The sequence below is a fragment of the Stegastes partitus genome, unplaced genomic scaffold (genome assembly GCF_000690725.1).
Source record: "Stegastes partitus isolate 25-593 unplaced genomic scaffold, Stegastes_partitus-1.0.2 Scaffold518, whole genome shotgun sequence".
NCBI lineage: Eukaryota > Metazoa > Chordata > Actinopteri > Pomacentridae > Stegastes > Stegastes partitus.
In genome coordinates, this window is record NW_007578249.1 from 242,675 (window position 1) to 267,227 (window position 24,553).

At 45.1% G+C, this 24,553-nt stretch overlaps 1 protein-coding gene across 1 annotated transcript; it reads left to right on the top strand.

Annotated features, from left to right (window-relative positions):
- The first annotated feature begins 1,302 nt into the window (after positions 1-1,302).
- LOC103361630 (high affinity choline transporter 1-like) lies at positions 1,303-21,539 on the top strand. The gene is made up of 9 exons (XM_008287763.1): positions 1,303-1,693; positions 8,143-8,351; positions 8,441-8,554; positions 11,010-11,165; positions 14,767-14,915; positions 16,091-16,234; positions 16,888-17,041; positions 17,523-17,740; positions 18,799-21,539. Exons 2-9 carry the CDS (start codon positions 8,168-8,170, stop codon positions 19,339-19,341), a joined length of 1,662 nt encoding a protein of 553 aa, XP_008285985.1. The 5' UTR covers positions 1,303-1,693; positions 8,143-8,167; the 3' UTR covers positions 19,342-21,539.
- Positions 21,540-24,553: the final 3,014 nt, after the last annotated feature.

Genomic DNA, 24,553 nt, shown 5'->3' on the forward strand with positions numbered 1-24,553 from the left:
TTAGTGGATTTAAATGTGTAAATTCTTACTCTTTTTTTTTCTCAGATTTTACTAGACGATATCTATGATTAACAAAACAGGGAAAATTTTATAAGAATTACACTGAATTGTTTTTTTAAAAAATACTTAGTTACCATTTTTAATGCTAAAATTACAATTTTGTCTTTCAATTAACAGCAAATATCTGTCAAACTGTGATATTATATATATATATATATATATATATTATATGTTATTGAATTTCCATTCTGGGATGAATAAAGTATTTTTTTTTCATATGTTTTGCCAATTTAAATTCAGTATAAAAAAATAGTGTAAGTTTGTTTCTTTTGTATCAATACAAGTTTTGATGTTGACGTTATTTACAGTTTTGCCCTGTTTTTGATGTTCATTGTGTAATTTAATACTCTTTATTTCTGTATTTGCTAGCTATCATCGTTCAGGGAATCAAATCAGGGAATCTATTTGTACAAACACAGATTTTGATGTGGACGTCATTTACAATTTGGGCTTTTTTCTGACAGCTAGCTGTAAAAGTTTTATTTTGTCTTTGTTTAATGAGGTGAATATCTCTGTTGAGGCGCTTGGCGGCTGAACGACGAGCCGCCCGGAGGCCTGTGAAGGCGTCAGGAGCTCACACACATGCCGGTTTGTTGAACGGTTTCTCCACCGGTGTGAGAATATTTGAAAACTGTCTGAAAACTGTTTGACCTGAGACTCTCTCTGACCAATAACCGACTGGCGCTCCTCCGCAAAACACAAGCACGGCTCTTTTATTTCTATTTTTAATCAGAATCTCGTGCCTGTGTAGCTTCTGTCCGCCTCGTCGCTGTAAACAGTGGATACACTAAACCCGAAGCGTGGACAGAACAAGCAGAGCTTTGTGGACGTCTGCGCCCACTCACACATGAGCACACAGCAGTAAAACCGAGGAGGGAACAGAAACATGGGGAAGGAGATGTTTTCTCTGTGTGTTGTGGGTTACATCAGTCGCTGTGAAACCCAACAGGTAGGTGCCGGATCATTTTTGAGACGACAGGTTTTTTTTAAAGAAGCTGCAGAAGGGAGTGACAAACAGTCAGGGCACTGGGGAGTTAAGGAGTGAAAAAGCCCAGAGAGGGCTGGTAATGAGCTGGCGCTGAGCAGCCGGAGGTGCCAGGGCCACCCTCCACTCAGAGCCATCCTCATGTGGATGGGTGCAGCGACGGGGGCCGGCCCTGCCTCCTGCGCTATGAAAACAGCTAATTGGCTGAAGCGAAGAACACCCAGGCAGTCACCAATGAGGTGGCAGCAGTGGCAGCTTCCCTCTCTTTGTATACCGTGTGACCCCTCCCACCCGCTGAGCTTTAAAACCAGAGGAGGGCTCTCTGTTGATTCTAGAGACGTCCATCCTTCCTCATTGAACCTGCCTCATGAGCTTTGAACATCAACCCTGACTCTTCTCTGCAGAGCAAAAAAAAAACTCTACAGTTTGTTTCATTTTTTTTAAATTCAACCCTCTCAAATCACAGAGACTGAAGCACCACCTGTTGCTGCTTTTTTGTGTGTGTTGCCTTCAACCTGTTGGCCACCTCTCCCTCCCCGACACCGTGGATGACTGTGAACCGTTATCTGGACTGAACCTATCACCTGTCCTGTGAGAATAGCTTCTGTCTGTCTTCACATCACCACAGACACGTACGGTTCACTCCAGGTATGTATGCAGCCATCCAGCACGCTCGCCTCCTGCGCTCAGGTGTTCTGCTCTGTGTTACCGTGTTCTTATACATACATGTGCATAAACAGATTATACGTGAACAGAACTAGGTCAGGTTGGGACACTCATAAGAGAGAGTGCATACCTATCCTAGAAATAGCCCAGAGGGGCACTGCCGCGAAGCCAAATCAGCTCTTGTGGTTTGTCTTCTGTGACTCCAGCTGCCTATCTTTGTTTGTCTGTATCCTTTCTGTCAGCGGTTCTGATCAGCGGTAATTTTCCACTGAGCTCGGTGCGACTGTGGAGCAATGAGCATTTTAATTTGAATGCTAATATTGTGTTTTGAGGAAGTAATGTGTGATTTAAAAAGTGAGATTTGTGGTTGGCACTAACTGAATGATATGTTTGAGGATGCACAGAGTGAATGTTGTCATTTATTTAGAGCAGCGCGCCCACTGAAAGGCCGTTTTTTGTTTTGTTGCATTGCGTTATCTCTTGGCAGTCCTCTCCACATTAAGTAATTTTGTCTGCGCTCCTTGCTGTCACCCTGCATTTCCCTCCTCTCTGCCTCTTAATCATTCAGATTGTTCCCATGTCTCTTAATCCAAGTCATCCTCCCAGCGGGCGGACTCGCCCAGCTTCACCTTCTCATCACTAAAGCCTGAGCGAGACAGAGATTAGCTTCAGTTTCAGGCTTTTTGATCTTTGACCCACGCACCACCTTCTTCTTTTTCTGAATGAGCAGCTTGCCACAGACACAGCAGTGGAAGTGCGTCTCTATTTCAAGGTGCTCCTCTAATCCGCTGCTTGTGCAACTTTATTTTTTTTAATCTAAAGCTGCAGTGTGTTCAGCTCTGGATGCACAGACAGTGTAGGTGACAACATGCTGATTGTGCAGCGCATACGGCATCAAAGTGAGCAATGTGGCATTCACTGAGACTGGATCTGAGTGTTTACACCGAGGAGGAGAGGCTCTGTTGGCTCTCGTCTTCCACCTCTCCCCGCACAGGCTTCTAATGAAAGTCACCCACTAATAGCGGATGATGACATTCGCGAACACTCCGTCTCCACATCACAAAATAGCAAAGGGGTGGAGATGGAGAGGAGGCAAACGCACGGAAAAGTACTGAGAGGCAGGGAGGCGAGGTGACGGGGGGGAAATATTCATAGAAAGCTGCTGCAGCGGCGCCAAGACGTGTCCCTGCACCTGTGTGAAAGAGAAAACCATACGGAGGGCTGAGGAGGGAACACATGTCCTCGGATACTCTAATCGAAGGGGCGACCTGTTCTGTACCTGCTCTCCGACAGGTGAACTCATTAATTCAAACCCGCAGCACGTTTACTGTCAGCCCTGAATACGCTCAGCTGGTGTTGTGTGGGAAACCCAATGCATATTGTTTACGGCATCACGGCGAAACCCGGTGGCTTCAGATGTTTGACAGAATATTAGAGATTTAAAATATTTGCAAGGAGCAGTGAGAGGATGATGGATAAACACATTTTAGTGCACATGAAGTAGTTTTTAAAAAGCTATTTGTTAAAGAAAATCCACAGCAGCCTTCGTTGGCTGTACGGCGAACATCACTGGATGTCATCATTCATTCATTCATTCATTCATTTAGCCTTCAATATAAGAGAATACAGAATGCAGGCGCACAGGTTGGATTAAAATGACAAAAGCATTAAGAGGCAAAATCAGGGTTTTAATTTAAACATGTAAAATGGCCCCGGGATGAAGTGAGTCGGATTATTGATGGTTCAGTGTTTTGTTCCAGGTGTCAGGTGCACGGCGAGTAAAACCAGATTGTCAAAGTTCGGCGAGATCAAATCATGGAATAAAATCTACCTCAGTTTGTTCGTTCTCAGAAATCTCAATCAGACAAACGAGACACCGGCGACTTTGAAGGACTCGTTGATCATAATTAACGACCTGATTCACTAATTACGGTGAAAGCTGAATTCTGCTCCTGATTTTACAGCCTACAAATTGTCAAAATGACTTCAGCAGTTCTCCCTCAGTGTGGCTGTTGTTCCTGTAAGAAGCTCTGGGGGTTTTTAGGTGACCTTTCCTTATGAATAGGATCGTTTTTTCTTCTTCTTGTTTGTGGTTTACACACTCAAAGGGATTTTTTTGTGTGTGAACCGCAAAGAAGAAAAAAAACCAAACCATTACACAGCGAAACCGTTTCATACCACAGCCGATAAAGAGCTGCCTCCAGGAATGAGAGATGATGAGCAGGTGACATAATGTGTAACTCCAATATGAATTTAATCCTGAACGCCGGCGGCTTCGTGCTGCTGCTCTGCGTTCACAACCGAGCAGTGGAAAGTTACCAGGTGCTGAGTCAGCAAACTGCACAAGTGACACTTGTAGGAAATGATTACGGCTGAGATTAATTTGGAGGCTTTGTCAGCGTGCCAGGCGTTATTACAGATGTTCTGTGTGCGGGTTTGATAAGGCGGGGAAACGGAGACGGGGTTTGAGAGATAAACGCTTTGGTTTAGCTTCACACAGCTCGTCTCGGTAGACCTCCAGGAGGTGGGGAGAAGTCCAGTGACCTCCAGCAAGTTTGTGACTTTTCGGATGCGGCGGTTGATGTAAATAAAGCCACAGCCTCTTTGGTTCTCTGTCAAACACTGAAGCGGGCGTGGGTTTTATAGGAACAAGCATCGTTTTGATTCTGCTCAGGTGAGATGTGACGTTTAGTTGACGTCAGGTTCTGTTCAGCCAGAGGTGAAGTGAAACCCAGGGCTGACTTTATTGTCAGGAAAGAGACGAATCATCTTTGCAGACACTCAGAGCTTTTACTTGAACTGCAGCTTTTGTGGTGTGGTTCACAAACAGATGAATGTGCTTCTCTGACTTTATGATGCACATTTTAAAGTGTTGCATTGGAAAAAGTTAATAGAAATCGAAAAATTCAAAGAGAATGTTTTCATGCTGGTTGATGCAAACTTGCTTGCTTGGCAGTTATATTGAAACACAGCGAATCACATCACATGGCTGCTGCACACATCAATCTTCATCTTCAATGTATAAAATGCAAATAGTGTTAATGTCATCGGACCCGTCAAACGAGATCCTGAGCCGACAGCCATCTAGCTGCATTATCAGGAGGGTTGTTGCCGTTCGACTGTATAAAAACAGCTGGAGGAAACGTACACAATGTCAGTCATTTTCTGCACATCGGTTTTTGCTTCTCAGCAGGCTGTATTTAGAAAAACGTTATGGATATAGCTGCACCGATGTGTTCACGCCCTCGCTAGACATTCATTAAACCCCTAAAAACTCATGTCAGTGTATCACAATGACGTATTTACATTAAAATAATCCCTTCATGCCTTAAAATGATTTTGAATTTGAATATTGCAGCTCCAGCAGATAAAAAAAAGGGTTGTTTTCAGCGGACTGGCTCTTGAGATTGAAATCTGAAATTAAACTTGCAGCAAAAACGTGGTTCAGCTCCATTATTCTGAGACTAACGGGGGCCGTAAAGTAGGTGACAGTCAGTAAATTATCGCAGCGCATTAAGGAGAAACCCCGTATTCATGCCTACGTGGTCTGAGTGTGGATACAGACGGTAAAAATAGGAGCATGATGTGATGTTTGGGGCAACGGGATGCACTCATTTATTTGATTACGTGTGTTATTTCAGTTTTAATCGTGACTGGACATCAGAGCTGTTTCTTTAAAAGGAAAGCCCGTCAGGTTTTATGGGTCCTTCTATAACTGAGCCGCGCTGAGTTTCGTTGCCTGATTCGAAGTCGCCTCCAGCTTCGACTTGGCGTCCCTTCAGTGCGCCGTTTCCCTGATCTGGATGCGAATGTGGGATGAATTGACCTCGTATTGAAACCAGACCTTCAGTTGCCGCATAAAAAAATGGCTTTGACGAGGCGGATGAAGTGTGACTGATTCGGTTTTAAATACTTGAAATGCTGTGTTTTCCCCTGTTGCACTTGGACCGCGGACCGGTAACACGAGAACTCGCGGTCTGACCGAGGACAGGCAGATGATCGCCGGCCAGGTCCTTATGCAGGAAAAAAGAGGGCAAAGAAAGTCTTTTTTTTCAGCTCAGAAATAGGTCAATAGGCCCGTATATCCCTATAGAGGGACTCCAGGCCTCTCGCCGGTCTGTGAAATGTCTTGCATACTGTTAAAGCGAGGAGAGGGGGCCCCGCTGAAATAGTCTGGACTGTGACAAGAACTGGGAAAGCACGCTGAGGTGGAAAGTAACTGACATTAGCTCATACACACCTTCACAAATCAGCTTTTTACATTAGCAGCGAATGAAGCTATTGCTGTTAATGCCTAACATGCTGCTGTCAGCGACCCACGCACAGTGAATTATCACCCAACATGGTGCTTTAGCCTCTTTTAGCTCATAATTTTTGCTGCTATGGCTCATTTCCAGAAGCAAAAGTTGTGTAAAAGAGCACCAAATAGCCAGAGGTGGTAAAGAAAGGCACAAGCTCAAGGTTAGCCATCCAGCTACATGTGTTTAGCGGCCGCTATAAGCACAAATAGAACTACGTGCGAGCAAAACAACATGTTAGCAGCTATAAGTCTGTTTGCATGTCAAGGAAACATCACGCGACAATTACGGGTGATGTGTGCTGTCTATAAATTCAGTCTGCCCACTGAAGGGCAAATATCTCAGCAGCAAAGGCCTCGGAGATTCCTCGGGCTGGGCCACGATGTCCTCTACGATTCAGCCTCTAATGTTCTTTTGCTTTTACAAGCTGACAAAAAATACCAGCTGCCCCCAGAGAATTCTCCCACCCGTGCGGTTACATAAAGCCCAATAAAGATTTTTTTTTATAAGCCCTTGAAAAAGCTCCAAACATTCGTAAGCAAACGCATTTCATTATGGAAGTAGCACAAATAAAACTGCACCGATAGCCGAGTGGAGCTAGCACTGGTGGGGCAACAACCTCCGCGGTTGTTTATTCGTAGCATGAATGGGTTTCTTGTGCTGCCAGTCCAACTGAGAGGCAGATTTTATACCTCTCAGTGTAATAGCTCATTCAAATCTGTCTCAATTATGCGTATTTGCTGCAGGAATTCCTGCAAACCGGCTCCTAACTGCAGCGTTACAGTGGCGTAGGACGTCCACAACACACACGTTTGCGGTTTTCTGTGAGCCTATATGGGTCAGAAACCATCAACGCTAGAATCTAACATGCAGGTTGAGCTCAGCGATGTCTGGCATGCACACACTGCAACAAACTCACACTTCTAAACACACCAAAACATACGGGCCACGTGAGCCAGCTTTGGAGGCTTTTGTTGACTTTGGCGCCGAGCCACTCTCCCCCCCCTCCCCTCACCCCTCACCCATTCCTTCCATGCCTTCACATAAACACACACAGACACACACACACACACACACACATACGTTGGTCTCCCAGCCATATTTTTCAGCCCATTCCTTTCACAAACATTTCCTTTTCTTTGCTCTTGCTGCTCTCCCGGGTGGATATACATGCATCCTTTCTTCCTCAAGTTTTATGGTTTGAGCCAAAGCTTCTCTGTAAAACAAATGTGGTTTTCACACACACACAGAGTGTTGTTTTTGTTTAAACCATGTTGTTTATGGTAAATGGGTCTATAATAAAGAAGCGTTTTTCTAATAAACCACAGATGGAAAGTTTCTCGCTCCTCCTGACCTGCATTAACACGGTTGATGCCGTACGGTCAGCTTTAGCCACGAGCGGCGGCAGCAAGTAGGTGCAAAGCTGCAGTTACAGATTAACGCTTAGTTTTTATAGATGCAGAGGCTTTTCTCATCTTTTTTAGAAGCCATCTGACACACACACACTTGTACGTACTAACGTGGCTTTGAGTTGTGTTCACTTCCCGATGTTTGGGGTCGGAACTCGGGCCGCCCGACCACTGAAGACGGGGGACAACATCTGTCCGCCATCTTGGTCAGTGCCGCCAAGTTTGATGGTGAGACCCCCTTTCGACTCTTCATCCCTCCACCTTTCGCCTCTTTGTTGTTTGCCCTCCTTCACCCCACCTTGCCTCCTCCTATCCTCCATCTGCCCAGCAAGCAGAGCCAGGCCATCGGAAATGTCGCTGCTCTTGTCTTTGTTTTTGATTTTCGAGTTCCTTCTCCATCTCGCTCACCCTCCTTTTTTTTATTGATGTGAAAGCTTCTGTTTCCTGTTTAGTGTTCATCATTTGCGCTTGTTAGCTTCGTACACATTATGAATTAATTTATGTCAGAATCATCTTAGATGCCACTTCATGAATGTGTTGCATCCCCCCCACCCCCCACCTTTGCCCTGCAGACCTACAAATATTTATTTACTCAAGAAATTATTGAGAACATGCTGTTAATGTGAGTTTGTTTGCATTAGCACAAACAGCATCTGCACATTTCTACTTTCAGCACTTAGCAGCTCAGATCCTCACGTTTCTTCGTCCTGTCTCCTCTTGGCAGGAAACGCACGCAGAAGTAGCTGAGGATGGCTCTGAACGTGCCGGGTCTGGTGGTGATGGCGGGGTTCTACCTGCTCATCTTGGGCACGGGCATCTGGGCGTCCATGCGCTCCAAGAAGGAGGAGAAGAAATGCACAGGGGACGGCATGGAGATAACGCTGCTGGCCGGACGCAACATCAACCTGCTGGTCGGCATCTTCACTCTCACTGGTAAAGCAGCGCGGCAACGTGTTCAATGTGGTTGTTGTGTATGCATCACCGCATGTTTCTGGTTTAAACGTGGGCTTCCTTCTCCGCAGCTACGTGGGTGGGCGGAGGCTTCATCCTCGGTATAGCTGAGGCGACGTACAACCCGACGCTGGGCGCAGTGTGGGCGCTCATGCCCGTGCCTTACGTCCTGACCTTCTTCTTAGGTGAGTAGCATCCGATAGAAGCCACACCTCGGGGGGTGGCGACACGGAGGGGGACGCAAAATTGATTTAAAAGTGAACTAATTATGTGGCGTAGGGAGCTGAGAGAGTTGAAGGAGTTTTAAGGAGGAGTTTAAGGAGTTATTATTGGTCATCAAACTGAGCAGGAATGAGACGCACGTGAGCAGTAGGGGTCGACTAATGTTGTTTATTAGGGCTGATTATTGGTAATCAAGGAGACCAATAACTTGAAATGGTGAACATTTACAGTAAAAAATTAAAACCTGGTGTCAAAGATCAAAAGAGCACAAAGTCAAACACAAAACTTGATTTGCTGTTACTCAATTAGACCATTGAATGACTACAGAGGCAACTGCATCAGAGCCAAAGCAGCTCATTTTAAATCACCTTAATGTGTCAGAAATCAGTTTTTAGACAATAATGATTCTGTCAATTTGCTAAACGCTGATTATTGGACCTGATAATCGATCAAACTGATAACAGGTCGACCCCTAGTTAGATAACCAGCTGCAGCTTCAGAGCTCAACACACAATCACCGTAGTTCAGATAGAAAAAAAAAACAACTCGATGGATAAAAAAACACCCTCTGGCTCATATTTCCTGGCATATGGTGCAAATAACCCCCCCATATGTACACATCTGGGTTGATGAAGATAACTGATTGAACTGAAAGCAGCAGCGGCGGTGAAACTGATTTAATGCCGTCCTTGAATTGCGAGATTAAACGTTTCAGTTGACACAAAAGCAGCCTGACAGTAGATATTCTCGTTCACAACGCGCATCACTCATGCATGCAGAGTCTGAGCCGAACTCTGGCAAGCAGCAGCGAATGCCGTAACGTTAGTTGTTGGCAGCTTTGTTCTGTCGCATCTTTTTTTTCTAATCAAAGGTTGCGAGGTCAGGACTGGCTTATGTCAGCATTCGACATATACTGTGAGCTTTATTTTTAAACGCAGCAGCTAATAAAAGTGGATAATATGACCTGAGTATTGGCTTAACAACTTGTCAACAGCACGTATATGAACGATTATTTCACCTATAAAAGGTGTTTATCCCCCTTTTTATTGCTTTTCAACATCGAATCAAGGTCAGTTTAATGAGACTTTTCTGAAAACAGATTTCTGTAAAGTGCTGTCAAATAGTTAAAATCTAAAAAGTAAAATAGGTGTCCTGGTAGCCCAGACATTAGCCTCTTTCTGCTCCATGATATCGTCATACTTTACACCTTTTACAAGCCTTCCAGGGTTTACTGCTGGGAGATGATGCTGCCACCGCCATGCTTCACAGCAGGGGATGATGCGTTTGTGATGATGTGCAGTGTTCAGTATCCGCCAAACGTCGCATCTAGTCTGATGATTCAGAGCCTCCCTCGTTAACAGTGGCTTTCTCTTTGCCAACACTCAATAAAGTTTTGACTGTTAGAGTAACCGGACAATTTGCATTTATATGAGGCTTGTAACTCCTTCAGAGGAGTCGTACTTGTCTTGGTGGCCTCCCTCACGAACCTCTAGACAGATTTACAAACATGCCACATTCCTTTAATTTCCTAATAATGGATCTAATTGTACTCTAAGGGATATTTAGTGACGTGGAAAAGTTCTTGTATCATCCCCTGACTTGTGCTTTTCAATAATCCTTTGACAGAGTCTCTTTTTTTCTTAATTGTGTAGCTACAAGCACCAACTGGCTGCAATATTTGGCATTTTATAGTTTTAATCAATCGACATGACTTCGACAATCAACCATGATTCGTTGCTGAAAAGCTTCCAACTGAGCTGAACACGGTTTACAGGCGCTCTACACTGTTTGAGTGCAAAACAACATCAGAAAGCTTCCCAAAGCTGTTGCAGCATACGATATTAAAATGAGCACTGCTGTCTCCGTTCCCTCGCCGAAGTGTTGTTGACCACCGGTGCAGCTCTCTTACCCCCATCCCCCACCCGACGCCCCACACCAATAAAAGTGTCGCTCACGTTAAAAATAGCGCCATGAGAAATCAGTTTAGGATTGTAACTCGAGGCAACAGGTGCAGACGGTCAAGTTAACCCAGAGGCTTAGATTGCTTCTCCTAAATTCACCAAACTGACAAACTCGGTGGGTCGTCAGTAAACACTCGCAACAGGTGAAATCATCGGCACTCGGTGCCCCCCGCGGCCCCCCGATAGCCGCCGCGGTGTCAGAGTGACGGGAACCGGAAACCCCACGCTCCGGTCAGGAAATATAACATTCCCCGTTCTGTTCTGGTCCATTGTTGAGCGAGCGGGCCCATGCGCTCAGCTGCAGGTGTTTATCTGCAGGGAACACTCGTTTTCCTGACTGTTCGCACACACTCGCTCCTTCACTCTCCGGCTTCCTCCCTCCGTCTCACCTGGGCTTTCTGAATGAAAGAAATATGGCCGTGCTTTAACACTGACAGCTGCTCCGTCCCCCCCGCAGGTGGCTTTTTCTTTGCCAAGCCGATGCGAGAGAACAAGTACGTGACAATGATGGACCCCTTCCAGCAGAAGTATGGGAACGTCCTGAGCAGTGCGCTGATCTTGCCCGCGCTTGTCGCCGACGTGCTCTGGGTGGCACGCACGCTCGTCAGCCTGGGTGAGTTGCTTCACGCCGTAAAAGCGAGCGGCACTATAATTTGCACTCATGCAGTCATGCAGGCATCCGCAGATCAGGGTACACAATGTGCACAAGCAGCAGAGTAGAGAAGCAGCAGGGCACTCGGTCGCTGCTGCAGAGTATTCACAGGAGGCAGGAGGACAAAAACATCATCAGATCTTTTATTTTAGCACAGAAATATTTACACAGCAAAGAAGTACATATGAAATTAAACGGCAGCAGTAAAAGAAAGTCAGCTGACCGTTTGCTAACCCGCTCTTCTAACGTACAAATAATTAGGCCTAGCTCGTTTGCCAGGTGTCAGTATAATGAATTAAACAGTTGCATAAGTAGCAACTGTTAGCATGTGGAGCTAGCAACCGTTCCATCAGAAGCCACATCATTACACAAACATGTAAAACCAGCACCTACGCCGTCGTGTGTGAGCCCGACCTTGGCGTCAGCGTTTGGGAGAATGTTAGCAGCTTTGTCCTTCCGTTTATTTGGATACGTTTGCATCCACCCCAGTAAAACTACCAAAGACTGCGTCATCCCAAAAGCAAATTATGTAAGCTAAGCAAAAGCAGGATTAAGTTGGAATGATCACGATTATGTAACCCGAGAACTAACGACTTCTAACCAGCAGTATGCGAACAGTAAATGTTCGTATCTTTGAAGACAAAGATAATAAAAAGCGGCCATTTAGTGTGAGTTTAAAGTTAATACTGGATCACATTTTAAAACAGTTTAAAGAAATTTAATCAGAGTTTAGAGGTAAAAACTAAACTAAAGTTGTAAGTCAGGTTTGACGTCAATCTTTAAAGTTTGGTACAACATAATTTATCTGGTTTAAAAACAACCCAGAACAAACCGTTAGCTCGCTATAGCTCATTAAAACCCACCGCCAACATTTACAATAATCAAATCTTGGCGGCTGTGGATGCGGGCCACGCTTTTGTCTGCTCCCGTTTGAAATCAAAGACGATTTAGTTCCAAAATCACCAATCCTCCGCAGTAATGTCCAAGTGATTCATCTTAAGCGCCGCAGACGGAGCGCGACTTAGCTAACGGTCAGCTAACTTATCGCAGAGACGTTCAGGGATTCGCACCAGCTTGTCTTTCTGTGAAACGAAATGAAAACCCTGAGCGCAGGCACACAATGAGGGTCAGCCGCTAAAAATAACGGCCTCGCGGCTGTGGATTAGCGTTACTGCTATAAACGTGGACGACCACCGAGCGGTGCGGAAAACTGTCCACATGACGAGACGACTTATTTGAGGATTAAAGCGGCTCTTTGTGAATTATCGGCCCGGTCCGTGTTATGATTCTGTCGTTTCCATGTCAGCTACCACGTCGGGTCACACTGATGCCGCTCTTGATTTTAAATGTGCGCGAGTGGGCGTAGATAGCGAGTGTGCATGTGCTCTGCAGTGTGTGCCGTGTGTGCGTGGGTGTTTGCAAAGGAGAGACGAGGTGTGTGTGTGTGTACATAATGTTTTCATGTGTGTGTTTTTAACGTTGTTTTCTTTTCCAGTGTTATTTGAAAAAGGGGGTTAAACATCGAGCAGCCTGTTGATTGTGAAAGGTGATCAATTATTCAAACCTGTGTGATTAGATTGTTGTTTTTTTTTTTGGCTTTTACAGATTGACAGGAGTTTAGATGTTACATGATGACTTATAATTTCATTCCTGTGTGTTAAAAAAACTAAAATCAGATGTTTAAACAGTGAAATCCAGTCACTTCACGCTGTGCTCCACGAAAGGGCCGATAAGGAGGCAGGAGCGTTCCCCAGACGTTTTCCTCCAAACGTCTCCCGCTGACATAGAATCAGGGGACCCCTCGCTTCTCAGTAAAAGCTCCCGTCGTTGTTTCCGGGGACAGACATCCCTGACGTACGCTCGGCATCGCTCAGAAACACTCGACACCCCAGAGCCGGGCAGTCGACCTGCCGGGGCGTTGTTGCCGGGAGACTGTTTGTGTATGTAAGTGTAGTATAAACTGAGCTTTGTGTGCGTGTGTGTGTGTGTGTGTGTGTGTGTGTGTGTGTGTGTGTGTGTGTGTGTGTGTGTTCAATGCCAGGAAGGATTTAACTGTAAAAAACACACTTTGAATGCGGCGTCACTTAGCAGCGTCGCATCAGCAACACATGTCCCCGCTCAGATTTCTGCCAGGAAGGAATCAAAGAGCAGACAGGGTTTGAAATATGTGTGTGTTTGTGCGTGCGTGAGGTTTGCAAGTGGGACAAGGATCTAAAAACAACACCAAGGGAGGGTATTTGGGTATTTAGGCAGCTCCTTTGCCTCTGTCCATCCCTGGCGCTGCCCATTAAGCCCACCTTTCCTCCCCTTCCCTCTAAATTTAGCTCACAGTGGAACAGCACAGCTCAGCACAGAACACATAAGAGATCGAGCGGCTAAATCTGGAAAACAGACCACCCAGGAATTATTTACGATGCAGCGATTATGTTGCGTCACGCCCCCCCGAGAAGCTACGGGACAAACGGCAGCGAGGCTCCAGGTCGCAGTGGAGATGGATTTCAGTTCGCACATGGCGTCAGAGTGCATCTGTGCAACGTTTCATTAACGCAAAACAAACTGATGACCTCAGACCGAGTGACTGATGAATGTGGACAAGATGCATCTCAGTGCCAAGTGTGAACACTAGGACAGCTTAGAGCTCTCTGAACAACGTAAAACACACAGAAGTCTTAAGAAAACAACATTCTGTACAATGTTTGACTAATGCCAGCGTAGAGGGTTCTAGACAGGAGTGGTCCAACTGAAACGGTGTCAATGCATGACGGTAGGGTTAGGGTGAGGCAGCAGGTTGGGGTGTTGTGGGCTTAGCGGTCAGCGGGCGGGGGGTGAGTGGCGATCGATCGATGGTGCCGATCTGACACTTCTCTGTTTAAGGGCATTGTTGTGGTGTGGCTGCAGGCTGCGGCTGGGGGGACCCTGGCAATGTGGCAGAAGAGACGGTGAAGGTAGTGATGTTTTGCTTGCCTTGTTTGAGTAACAAGATGTCTTTTTTTTTTTTATTATTATTATTCACTTGTTTACATTTACTTATTTTATTTTTACTACTCGAAGACACTTCTCTTTACCTTTCTTGATTTTAATTAAACCTGTCAGCGTTAAGCGGGTGGTAGCTTCACCCGTGAGGGCGGATTAAAGGAATACTTTGGAGTCACAATCAATAGGCTGCTTCTGTCATGTGTTTCTCTGTGGTTCTGTTACATCACTTTTATGTTGGCTTGTCGCTTTCTAGAAGCTTTTGGATGCTTTTTTTTTAGAGGTTTAAACCGTAGCCACTCATGCTTAAGTGTAACGTTACCTTTTTTTGACTTAAATGACTACAAACGAGTGTTAATGCTGCATTTCGGTGTACGACCAGTTTAACCAGACAGCGTTTAGCTTCTCATTACAGACTGGATGCATGTACATGTGTGTGTCTGTGTGAGAGAGACAGTATTTACAAGCCAGGGAGAGACTGAGAACTTAGCTGCATGTGAGCGTAGCGACTGTACGTTAGCGGACTTGCAGTAGGACAGTTTGAACGCGTCAGTCCGCCGGCGCTCACCGCTCTGCCGTGTTGTTCCAGGTGGAACTATGAGCGTGATCCTGGACCTGTCCTACGTCTACTCCATCATCATCTCCTCAGTGGTGGCCATCATCTACACACTGCTGGGGGGGCTCTACTCTGTGGCCTACACAGATGTCATCCAGCTCATCCTCATCTTCGTCAGCCTGGTGCGTAACCGTCCACCGACATGTCCGCCGGCGACCTCCAGAGCCCCATTCTTCTGTTGAGCGATTAACATCATTCAAGCATGTACGCGATCGGGTTACTCACTCGGCCGCACAAAAGACAGAAGTGGATGAAAGAATACAGACGGATAAAGTGTCGGTCCAACAGGTGGCTCGTTCGCTCAGATTACACTGAATTAAAGCGACATGTTCCTCCTTCATTAGTTTATGTGAAGCTGCTTTTACCAAGCGCTCAAAGTGGCCGCCGTCCAGACAAGTAAATAAGACGGTTGGCATCACAACCGATCAGATCTCCGATATGCTAACGTGACCCGGTCACGGCAGGTTTCTATGCGACATAAAGGATCGCTGACGGGTCGAGTTGACACGAGGCTAACGAGCTAACCGCTAACGCCCATACACGTATGTCCATGTCGACGCCACATGAATGTTTTTAGTCACTGAAATGGAAAACTTTAAATGCTTTAGATGATTTACTGCTTATGTTTTGTTTCAATACTTCTCTTGTATCTGCTCCGTTCACGCACCGCCTGCAGTTCAGCAGAAAAGTTCCCTCACGTGACTGTTATTGATCTGTTTTTCAAAAATGGAAGAAAAATAATTGGAGTTGTTCGTGTGCAAACATTTTCCTGAGTCACTCACAGCTTCACGGGCGGCTGAGAAAGACAGATGTTTAGTTTTTTTACAGTTTGGTCGATGCAAACTTTTTATTTTTGGAAAATGTTTCAATAAAACGTGTAGAATAAAATGATTTTACAATAATAATGATTTTAGGTAATTTTGTAGCCACATCACAGATGAGTACTTCACTGACCGCCAGGAAGTTTATTCCTGTATTTAAATGTCCTGATAAATGGTGTAATTTATTTTAAAGATAACCTGCCTGTTGAACCTGACAGCAGCTTTTGGGGAAGTTGACGGAAGTTTTCGATAACGTCACATGATCCTCGTCAGCAGAACAAAGTTTTCCCAGATGTCACTGAATTTCCAGATGTCTTAAACCATTTATAGTTTATAAAAGCTACATCAGAGATCATTTGATTAAAACAGATCTTAAAAACGGATCTCGTGGTGACATCAGGATTCTGTACGGCTCATTAGAACTTCCCGTGCTGGACCCACACTCACGTCGGCCGTGTCCTTGTGTTTGTGTCCAGTGGGTGTGTGTCCCCTTCATGCTGACCAACCCTCACTCTGTGGACATCTCCCTGACGGCGTACAACCAGACCTTCCAGGCCCCCTGGGTCGGCACCGTGGAGCTGGACGAGGCCGGGAAGTGGTTCGACGACTTCATGCTGCTGGTGAGCGCAGCGGCGGCGCTTCAGAAACATGCAGTCGTCCTCAGATGTATTCAGTAAAGAAAAGGCAAAATTTACAACAGTCACTCAAATAGCGAGAAACTGACAAAAGTAGTAATAAATAAAAATTTGCTAAATTATGATTTAGTGAAATAAGACGTTGCTTTTGAATTGTCGTTGAAAAGAATAATTTTTTAAAAAAAGAAAAAAACTGTCCCAGACAAAGTAGAGCACTTTGCAGATGAGCAGTGGTTAGTTTATTAGTTTACGGGTCCCATCATGCTGGTTTGCTGCTTGTTTTTGTTTTTTTAATATATTTCTGTTGAACCATGATTCAAAAGCAACGTCATGATGTTCATTAAATTTTTATTTATTATTACTTTTGTCAGTTTCAACTTCTTTCAGCTGTTTGTTCCTCTTTAATGGGAGGCTACGACCACATGAGGACGAGCAGAGCGCTACGTGTTGTGATGCGCGGCCCTCCTGCCATTACGGCCCGTTAATCAACCGTAGCCCCGCTGTTGAATCGAACGGGCTTATCTCATTAGACGAGCAGGCGGCCAAGCATAACGGCAGCACAGTCATGACAGGTTTGTTCTCCTCGAGCTGCACAAACTGACTCCTGTCTCCGTGTCCCGACTGTGTGTTTGTGCCAGGCTCTGGGCGGCTTGGCCTACCAGGCGTTCTACCAAAGAATCCTGTCCGCCTCGTCTTACACCCAGGCTCAGGTGACCTGCTTCGCCTCCTCGGCCTTCTGCCTGGTGCTGGGTATCCCGTCGGTGCTGATCGGAGCCGTGGCTGCTTCTACAGGTTCGCCCTCTTACCTTACACCTCTGGAGAGCTCTCCGTGTTCATAGTTTGAACATGTTTTAACCCTTCAACTCTCTTTTACTTCAGTTTTTATCACCGTAGACTCACATACGTGGAAAAGCGTTCAGTCTGATGCTACAGAAGTTTTTTTACAGGATCTGTTTCATACACACACTCTATTTTTGCAAATATTGAAATGAGAATGAAATGATTCTGATAAAATCTCCTGATTTTATGCTTCGATTTGGTGAAACTGAGGTCATACAATAAATAAAAGAAGAAATTTTTACAAAGTTGAACATTTTTTTCTTCTATTTTTATAATTTTGTCATTTATTCACTTTTTATTTTATTTTATTTTTAAGACAACACGTCTTCCTAACCCTACCGACAGGTTTAAGCTCTGAATCAGGTTTTCATTCCTCCGTCTGTCTTTCAAACATCCCTTAACCCAAACCTTCGTCTCCTCCTCTTCCTCCCAGACTGGAACTCCACCAGCTACGGACTGCCGACGCCCTACGAGCGCGACCAGGCCGGGTCCATCCTCCCCATCGCCCTGCAGTTCCTCACGCCTCCCTACGTCTCCGTCATCGGCATCGGCGCCGTGGCTGCTGCCGTCATGTCCTCCATGGACTCGGCCCTGCTGTCCTCCGCCTCACTGTTCTCCTCCAACATCTACAAGAACATCATCAGGAAGCAGGTGAGACTCTAAGCAGCGACACGTACGACACAACGACCTCCTGTCGGCTGTTTATCACATTCAGAGAAGAGATCAGTTTACTCTGCGTGTGAAAAACGTTGTAAAATCTCTTGTGATGCTCTGAAGCAGCTTCATGTAGTCGTATAATAACGGGACAGAACCAGACGGGCTTCCAGCCGGAACATTCACGATCCCCAGAGGATGAACCCTGATAGCATTAGAGCTCCCCTCCTCTCACACAGTCAGACCAGTCACTACTGCTCATAAAGAATGGTCTGCTGTAGCTCGTTATCATCCTGCTATTGGAGAAGAAACAGGCTCGAGCTCGTTAGACCAATCACAATCGTCATGGGCGGAGCTATGGACTCATGAATATATTATATTATATTATATTATGTTATATTATATCATAGAGAGAAACTCAACGCAGCTCTTATCGACCTCCAACAGAATGAGACTCAAGGACTCGACCGGTTTCTATTTGTAAACAGCGAGCGTTAGCATGCTAACTAGCCAGGCTAAGGCGCTGAACATGTCAACAGGATCAGGTCAGCTGTGTCTGTGCTGCTCCACACAGACCCTGGTGTGGGTTCTCCGTGTTGTTTCTCACCAGTCGACCGAATTACAGATTCCATGTGATGGAATGTCTGAAGTGTCGTTATCTCCCATGAATATTTCACCAGCACTGCGCGCCTCGTTAACAGTCCTGTGTAGGCAGCCGCCAGACATTTATAAATTACAGGACGGTCACTGTACGGGACGCTGACGACGTGGACAGGAGGCAGCGACAGAGCAGCCATTGACTGCACCGTCCTGAACATCGCGTACAGAAAGCCCCCGGCTTCATATGTTGTCATGTTTGCTCTCTTAAGACAAAGATGTGTTTCACTGTGTCGCCCACCGACCCCCAGAGGAATGCTCCATACAATGAGCCGGGTCACTGCAGGTCTCTGATGGGTTCTGATCTCTGTAAGCGGATCTCTTGACCCACGAGGCCCCGAGACGACGAGTTGTGTAACAAGGTGTAACGTGAGCCTTGTGTTTCTGCTGCTCCTCAGGCGTCGGACCGGGAGATGCAGTGGGTGATCCGGATCTCGGTGGTGGTGGTGGGCCTGGCCGGCACCGCCCTCACCTTCCTGGACAGCAGCGTGCTGGTGTTCTGGCTGGTGGGCGTGGACATGTCCTACACCATCATGTTCCCCCAGCTGGTCTGCATCCTCTTCTTCAAGGTGTCCAACGGCTACGGCGCCACCGTGGGCTACCTGATGGGGATCCTCATGAGGATCCTGAGCGGGGAGCCGCTCATCAACCTGCCGCCCGCCATCCAGTTCCCCGGCTGCCGGCTGGACGAGGAGGGGAAGCTCACCCAGTTCTTCCCCTTCCGCACCGCCATCATGGTCATCTCCCTTCTGTCCATCCTGCTCTTCTCCTGGCTCACGTCCATCATCTTCAACAAGGGCCTGCTGTCCGAGAAGTGGGACGTGTTTAAGATCAAACGCAAGCAGAGGCCGACGGCCAGAGAGGACGACGTCAAGCGGACCAACGCCGGCGCCGAGGAGGCCTCCCAGGCCAAGCAGCTCCTGGACACCACCAGCTGCTGAGGAGGCTGCAGGCAGGAGGAGACGACGGCGCCGGCTGGAGGCGGACATGTTTGTTTGCAAGTGTGCAGGAGTTCATAGAGGGGGGCAGCGCAGAGGCCGGACTCGTGTACAGATTCTGTATCAGTGCATTTATGGCGACGATCACAGCTCTGGCAGGAGCTGCTCATCGTCCTCCACAGAGAAAACCGAACAACCCGGGCTCCAGATAGGTTCTGTTCAGCCCAGATCATCACACACAGACCCAGAATAAAGTGTTTGTGCTGCGTCATGTATACGTCACTAATACGAAGCCAAAAACATTAGAATTCAGTTTTAACATGACAAAAATAGATTTCTGCTCTAAGTGGTCCAACTCCTGGTCACTTAGGTTCTCCTCAGTCCAGAACAGACGAGTCCAGATGTCCCGATAACCACACTGTGTGTCCAGTCAGAGGACTGACTTCATCCCAAAGGAACCATTCATAAGATTCAAAATTCACACCAAACGTGCCTTCATGAGGTTTCATTTTGCTTTTCCAAAGAGACGTCGTGTCAGAACCAGGACAGCAGCGACCCGCCTGCGTCGCCCTCACTGGTAACCGACCCGTCGCTGCGAGCTTCTCCCTTAACCTGAAACTATGCAAATGATCTGCAGCAAACACCAAAACAAAGAACCGCTTCCCAAAGAACAAAGAACGAGTGCAGGTTCTGCACGGTTCCGTCAGTGAGAGAGCGTTGATGTGAACGTCCTCCCTCTAGTCCATCAGCTTCTCGTCTTTCTAGTTAGTTCTTATCTTCTAGAGAACGACAAAGAGCTTCTACACCAATGTGCTTTAGTTCAATCGAAATGTGCAATCGTTTGATCCCCAGACTGCTCAGCAGGAAGAGACGCCTGGCAGGAGCTTTAGCTTTTTCATTAGTGAGTCCGTGTGCAGAGAGAGGCTCAGAAACAGCAGCAGAGTCACCGTTTTAGGTTTGTTTAGAAACATACAGTCTGAAAGCAGCCATAGTGAAGCTCCAGGAAACCCCGGGATGGGTGTGACCCTGCTTCAGGCTTTCAAACGTCCAGGACGTCGTGTTTCATTTGGTTCGAGCCGTTCTGCTGTAAAAGCAGCAGCAGAGACACCAAAGTGTTGATAGAACCCTGAACATCTTCCTCCCTCCTCCTCCTCCTCCTCGTTTCTTCCTTCTCCGTCTGAGACGTGCGCCTTGGTTTGTAGTTTTGTACTGTATAGTTGTTGTTGTTTATACTGAATGCAGAGCTGTAGCTTACAGCGGGATCACTCTTTTCCTCTGAGGTGGTGAAACATGTTTGCAGCTACGATTCTGAGAATTCACGTTCAAGCTTCACGACAGTACAGGTTCTGTTCCCCCGTTCTACCCGTCAGACTCCGGTCTCGTCGTACCGAGCCGGCGAGCTGCGCATCAACAGTCAGAAAAGCCTTCCGCCGCCGTGTTGTTGCCTCTGACGTCACTGGAAACTGGTTCCATCTGCTGGACAGGGTCACATGTGCACGCTCTGCTCAGATACCTCACGGCGTGGCCAAACTTCAACCCACGATTCTGACTTCTCTCCAAAGCACACAGCGCGAACGTCGCCGCGCTGACTCTCCAGAGAGGACGCATGCACCTTTTTATACGTGTGATTGTGATTTCTACCTGTATTATACTCTTGTACTGTAAAGTCTAATCATAATTTGTACATTTACACTTTTTATTTTTTACCAGAGTTGTTCGCCGTCGAGTGGACGACTTTATCCGAAGTTAGCAATTTTTAAAAGTTAAAAAAAAGAAAAAAAAAGAAAAAAAATTCAACTTTAATTTTGCAGAACACGAATATAAATCTAGACTTCCACCGCCGAGGCGCTGATTCTGTTCCCGAGCGTCGGACAAACACGATATTTGATGGACGGCACAACCTCGATCATCTCAACACCTTTTGGTTTTTTTGTTTTTTGTGGTTTTTTTTCATTTCCACGCTGCGTTAGTCACACACCACCTGGACAGCTGTTAGGTTCATGTTGTACCGTAGATAGTGACTTCTATACTGTATTTTCCCTCCTATGTATTTGGTTTTGTACTATTATGCATGTCGATTGCCATTAACTGCGTTTGTGAAGCTGTTCTGTCTCGCCCACTCGGCGAGCTCCTACTCTGTAACCGACTCATGTAAATCCCCATTGGGGTGATGTTCTGTCAGAATAAAGGCTGAAACCAAACCGCCGCCTCCGAGTCGTCCCTGGTTGGATGTGCACGAGACTTTCCCGACAAACTTTACTGCAGCCAGTAAAACCTCGACACAATGGCTGCACGGGAACAACAACAAGAAGCGAGTTTGTAATAACGACGCTGCTCCGCGGTTCGCTGCTTTATTAGTGTCGCTGTAAAGCAGGTTCTGTTTTCTTTGGTTCTTGTCCAACCATTCACAGCTGTAAGCAGCTTATGGCGCATATTCTAGTGTCAAGGCTCAGTTTCCTCTTTTTACTCAAAGACAATACAGGTGATAAGGTTAAAGCACAGAGAACTTCTATTTAAACTGTTGTTTTTAGTGTGAAAAGTTTTCTAAAATCCACAAATGAGGCATTATGCAATTAAAACGTCCCTAATTTGCAGAAGTGGAAACTGAACATTGGGTAAAACCAGCTTTAAAAGATTTTATTGCACCATAAATTTAAAAAAATACTGTCGAAAGCCGGAAAAAAATCCATCTTTGCCTTGTTCTAAAGCATAAAATGTTCAATAAATCAGGCTGTGAGTCAAAAAGCTCATCTGTGAAACCCTCAGATGAGAATAAACCGTTGGTGTCTTCAACTAAAGTCAAACTAACAGAGTTCTACAGACAAAGTGCAGAAAAATCAACACTTAAATGTGCATTTTGGATGTTTTTTTTCTTCACTTTTGTTTTTTAAAGCGGCTAAAAAATAATGTATTACAGTTCAAACCTACAGACGAATAACAATAACAATATATAACAACAATATGCAGTGAAATTAACACACAAATTAGTATTTTTGAATGTTTTCTAAGCAGAACTTCTCAAGTTCTCAAAACAGTGGATTAAAGATGTCGCCTTAAAAATAAAAATTAAAAATTAAAATAGTCTCTATGAATAAGATTTTTTTTTTTAATGCAGTGGTCAATCTTTGGAGAAGTTTTTCTATATTTTACTTTCCCAGCGTGTTTTCTTTCAGACTAACAGAAAGAAAACGTCCAAAATAAACAGTTCAGTGTTGATTTTACGGCACATCGTCTCTTTTTCATCTGCAGATGTTTATTATAACAGAACGAGGTTTGTCTCCGACTCTCAGCCAGAAAATCTCCACTTACATACAGTTATGCCTCAAAACATGCTAAAAACGTAGATTTATTTTGTATTTTCTTCTGATTTCTTTCTGATTTATGGAGCAATAAAAGCAAAAATCCTCTCTTTGACTCTAATACATCAACAGAGGCTCAGTGTTTACGTTTCTATTCTGGAAATATATGCAAATTAGGGAGTTTTTAGATATTAAAAGGCTTCATTTGAATATTTAAACTTAGAAAAACTTGTAAAATAAAAAAAATAACCAACTGGAGAAGTATCTCTGGTAAAGTTTTTAGTACCAGGGACACATTTAAAACCTGCCGCGTGTCTTAGATTATTAAACGCTGTCGCCGTTGGTCTTGACGAGCTTCCTGAAGTCGACACCTGGAACGGTTTCATTGAACAGGTGAACCTTGTTTAAAGGCACCTGGTGGGATGTTTCTTCTCTCTTAGTTAGTTTCAGACCATCAGCTGAAGTGGTTTCGCTAAACAGGAAAGACAAACAACAGTCGGTCGTTATCTGAAGACTTAAAGGTCAGTAAATCCAGAAGTTTGCTTCAAAGTTTCTTCAAGTGCAGCAACAAAAACGCTGCGATGAAGGTGGTTCTCATGAGGATCCTCACAAGAGACGAAGAGTTCACTGAAAAAAAAAGAGAATTAAATGAATTATTTCAACTCGCACTTGAATTGAAATCATCCGAATTAAGTTAACAAGTGACACTAATGTCGCTGGTTTGAGTTAAATCTACTTAAACCATTGAATCCATCTCAGATGCAGCGTTTCTGCGGCTTCATTTCAAGAAAAGTCGACTTGAAGTTTCCAATTTTTCCAACTTGACGATTCGCTTGATCTGAAAGTAAAATAGAAAAAACTCTCTCGTCTTTATTGTGGTGGAGTCGTGGCAGAAAAACTTTAAAACAAGGACATCAGCTGCACAGTGGAGTATTAAACCTTAGAATAAAAGGGACAAGATGCAATTAGAAGTTGATTTAATCCACAAAAGTAAACTTCCTTCATCAAAGCTGAACTACAAGTGAGATTCATTCACAACATGAATGCTACAAAATAAAAGTCTTTACGAGTCATTTTATCTCCAACCATCACATTTCTGCTCTGATTTAACTGAAATGTTTAAATCATTAAACAATAATGTTTATTAGATTTCTGTGAAGATCTACCTTCATGTGTTAAACACTTTCTGAGGTAATTATTTTGACATTTTGACTTTCAGCAGCTTTTTCTTGACGCGTTGAAATTTGAGGCTGTTTGAACGACAAAATCTGAGGAACTATCAAAGATAAAAACTGAACTCTTTTATCACATATTGACAGAAACACTGATAACGCAGAAGTCGACTCGTGATGTTTTCTGAACCACATGGCGCCACAGTGACACTAAACTAAACATATCTGATACGTCTTGATTTAAATAACTTGGTCACAAACATGAACAGAAAGTTCTTTTCATTGGACTTTCACACCCGATTGAGGTTCTGTTTTATAAACCGTCACTAAATGCGCTGATCCTTATGACACTACGGGGATGTTAGAAAGTTAGAAAACACTCTTTAAAGCTTCTACAGTTTAGTTCTGAGGACGTCCCAGCTTGTGTTTATCTGTTTATCTGAGCCTCCCGACTGCGTAGATAAACCTAAAAATGCCACACAGGACGAACGATAAAGCCACCGGCACCGCCAACTGATCTGAAAGCTTCTGTTTGGTTTGTTGATTTAAGACCGAATGAAGCTGTTGTTTAATTTACCAGCTTTTCTACCAACTGCAGCCTCATATGGAGTGATTAATACATAGTGGTTAGTTAAATAAAAGTTCAGCTGTCAGGGGTTTGAGGGGATTCCTCTGTCAAACTGAAAGTGAAACTAGATATAAACATGGAGTAGTTTACCTATTTAGTCCCTTTAGAAAGTAGTT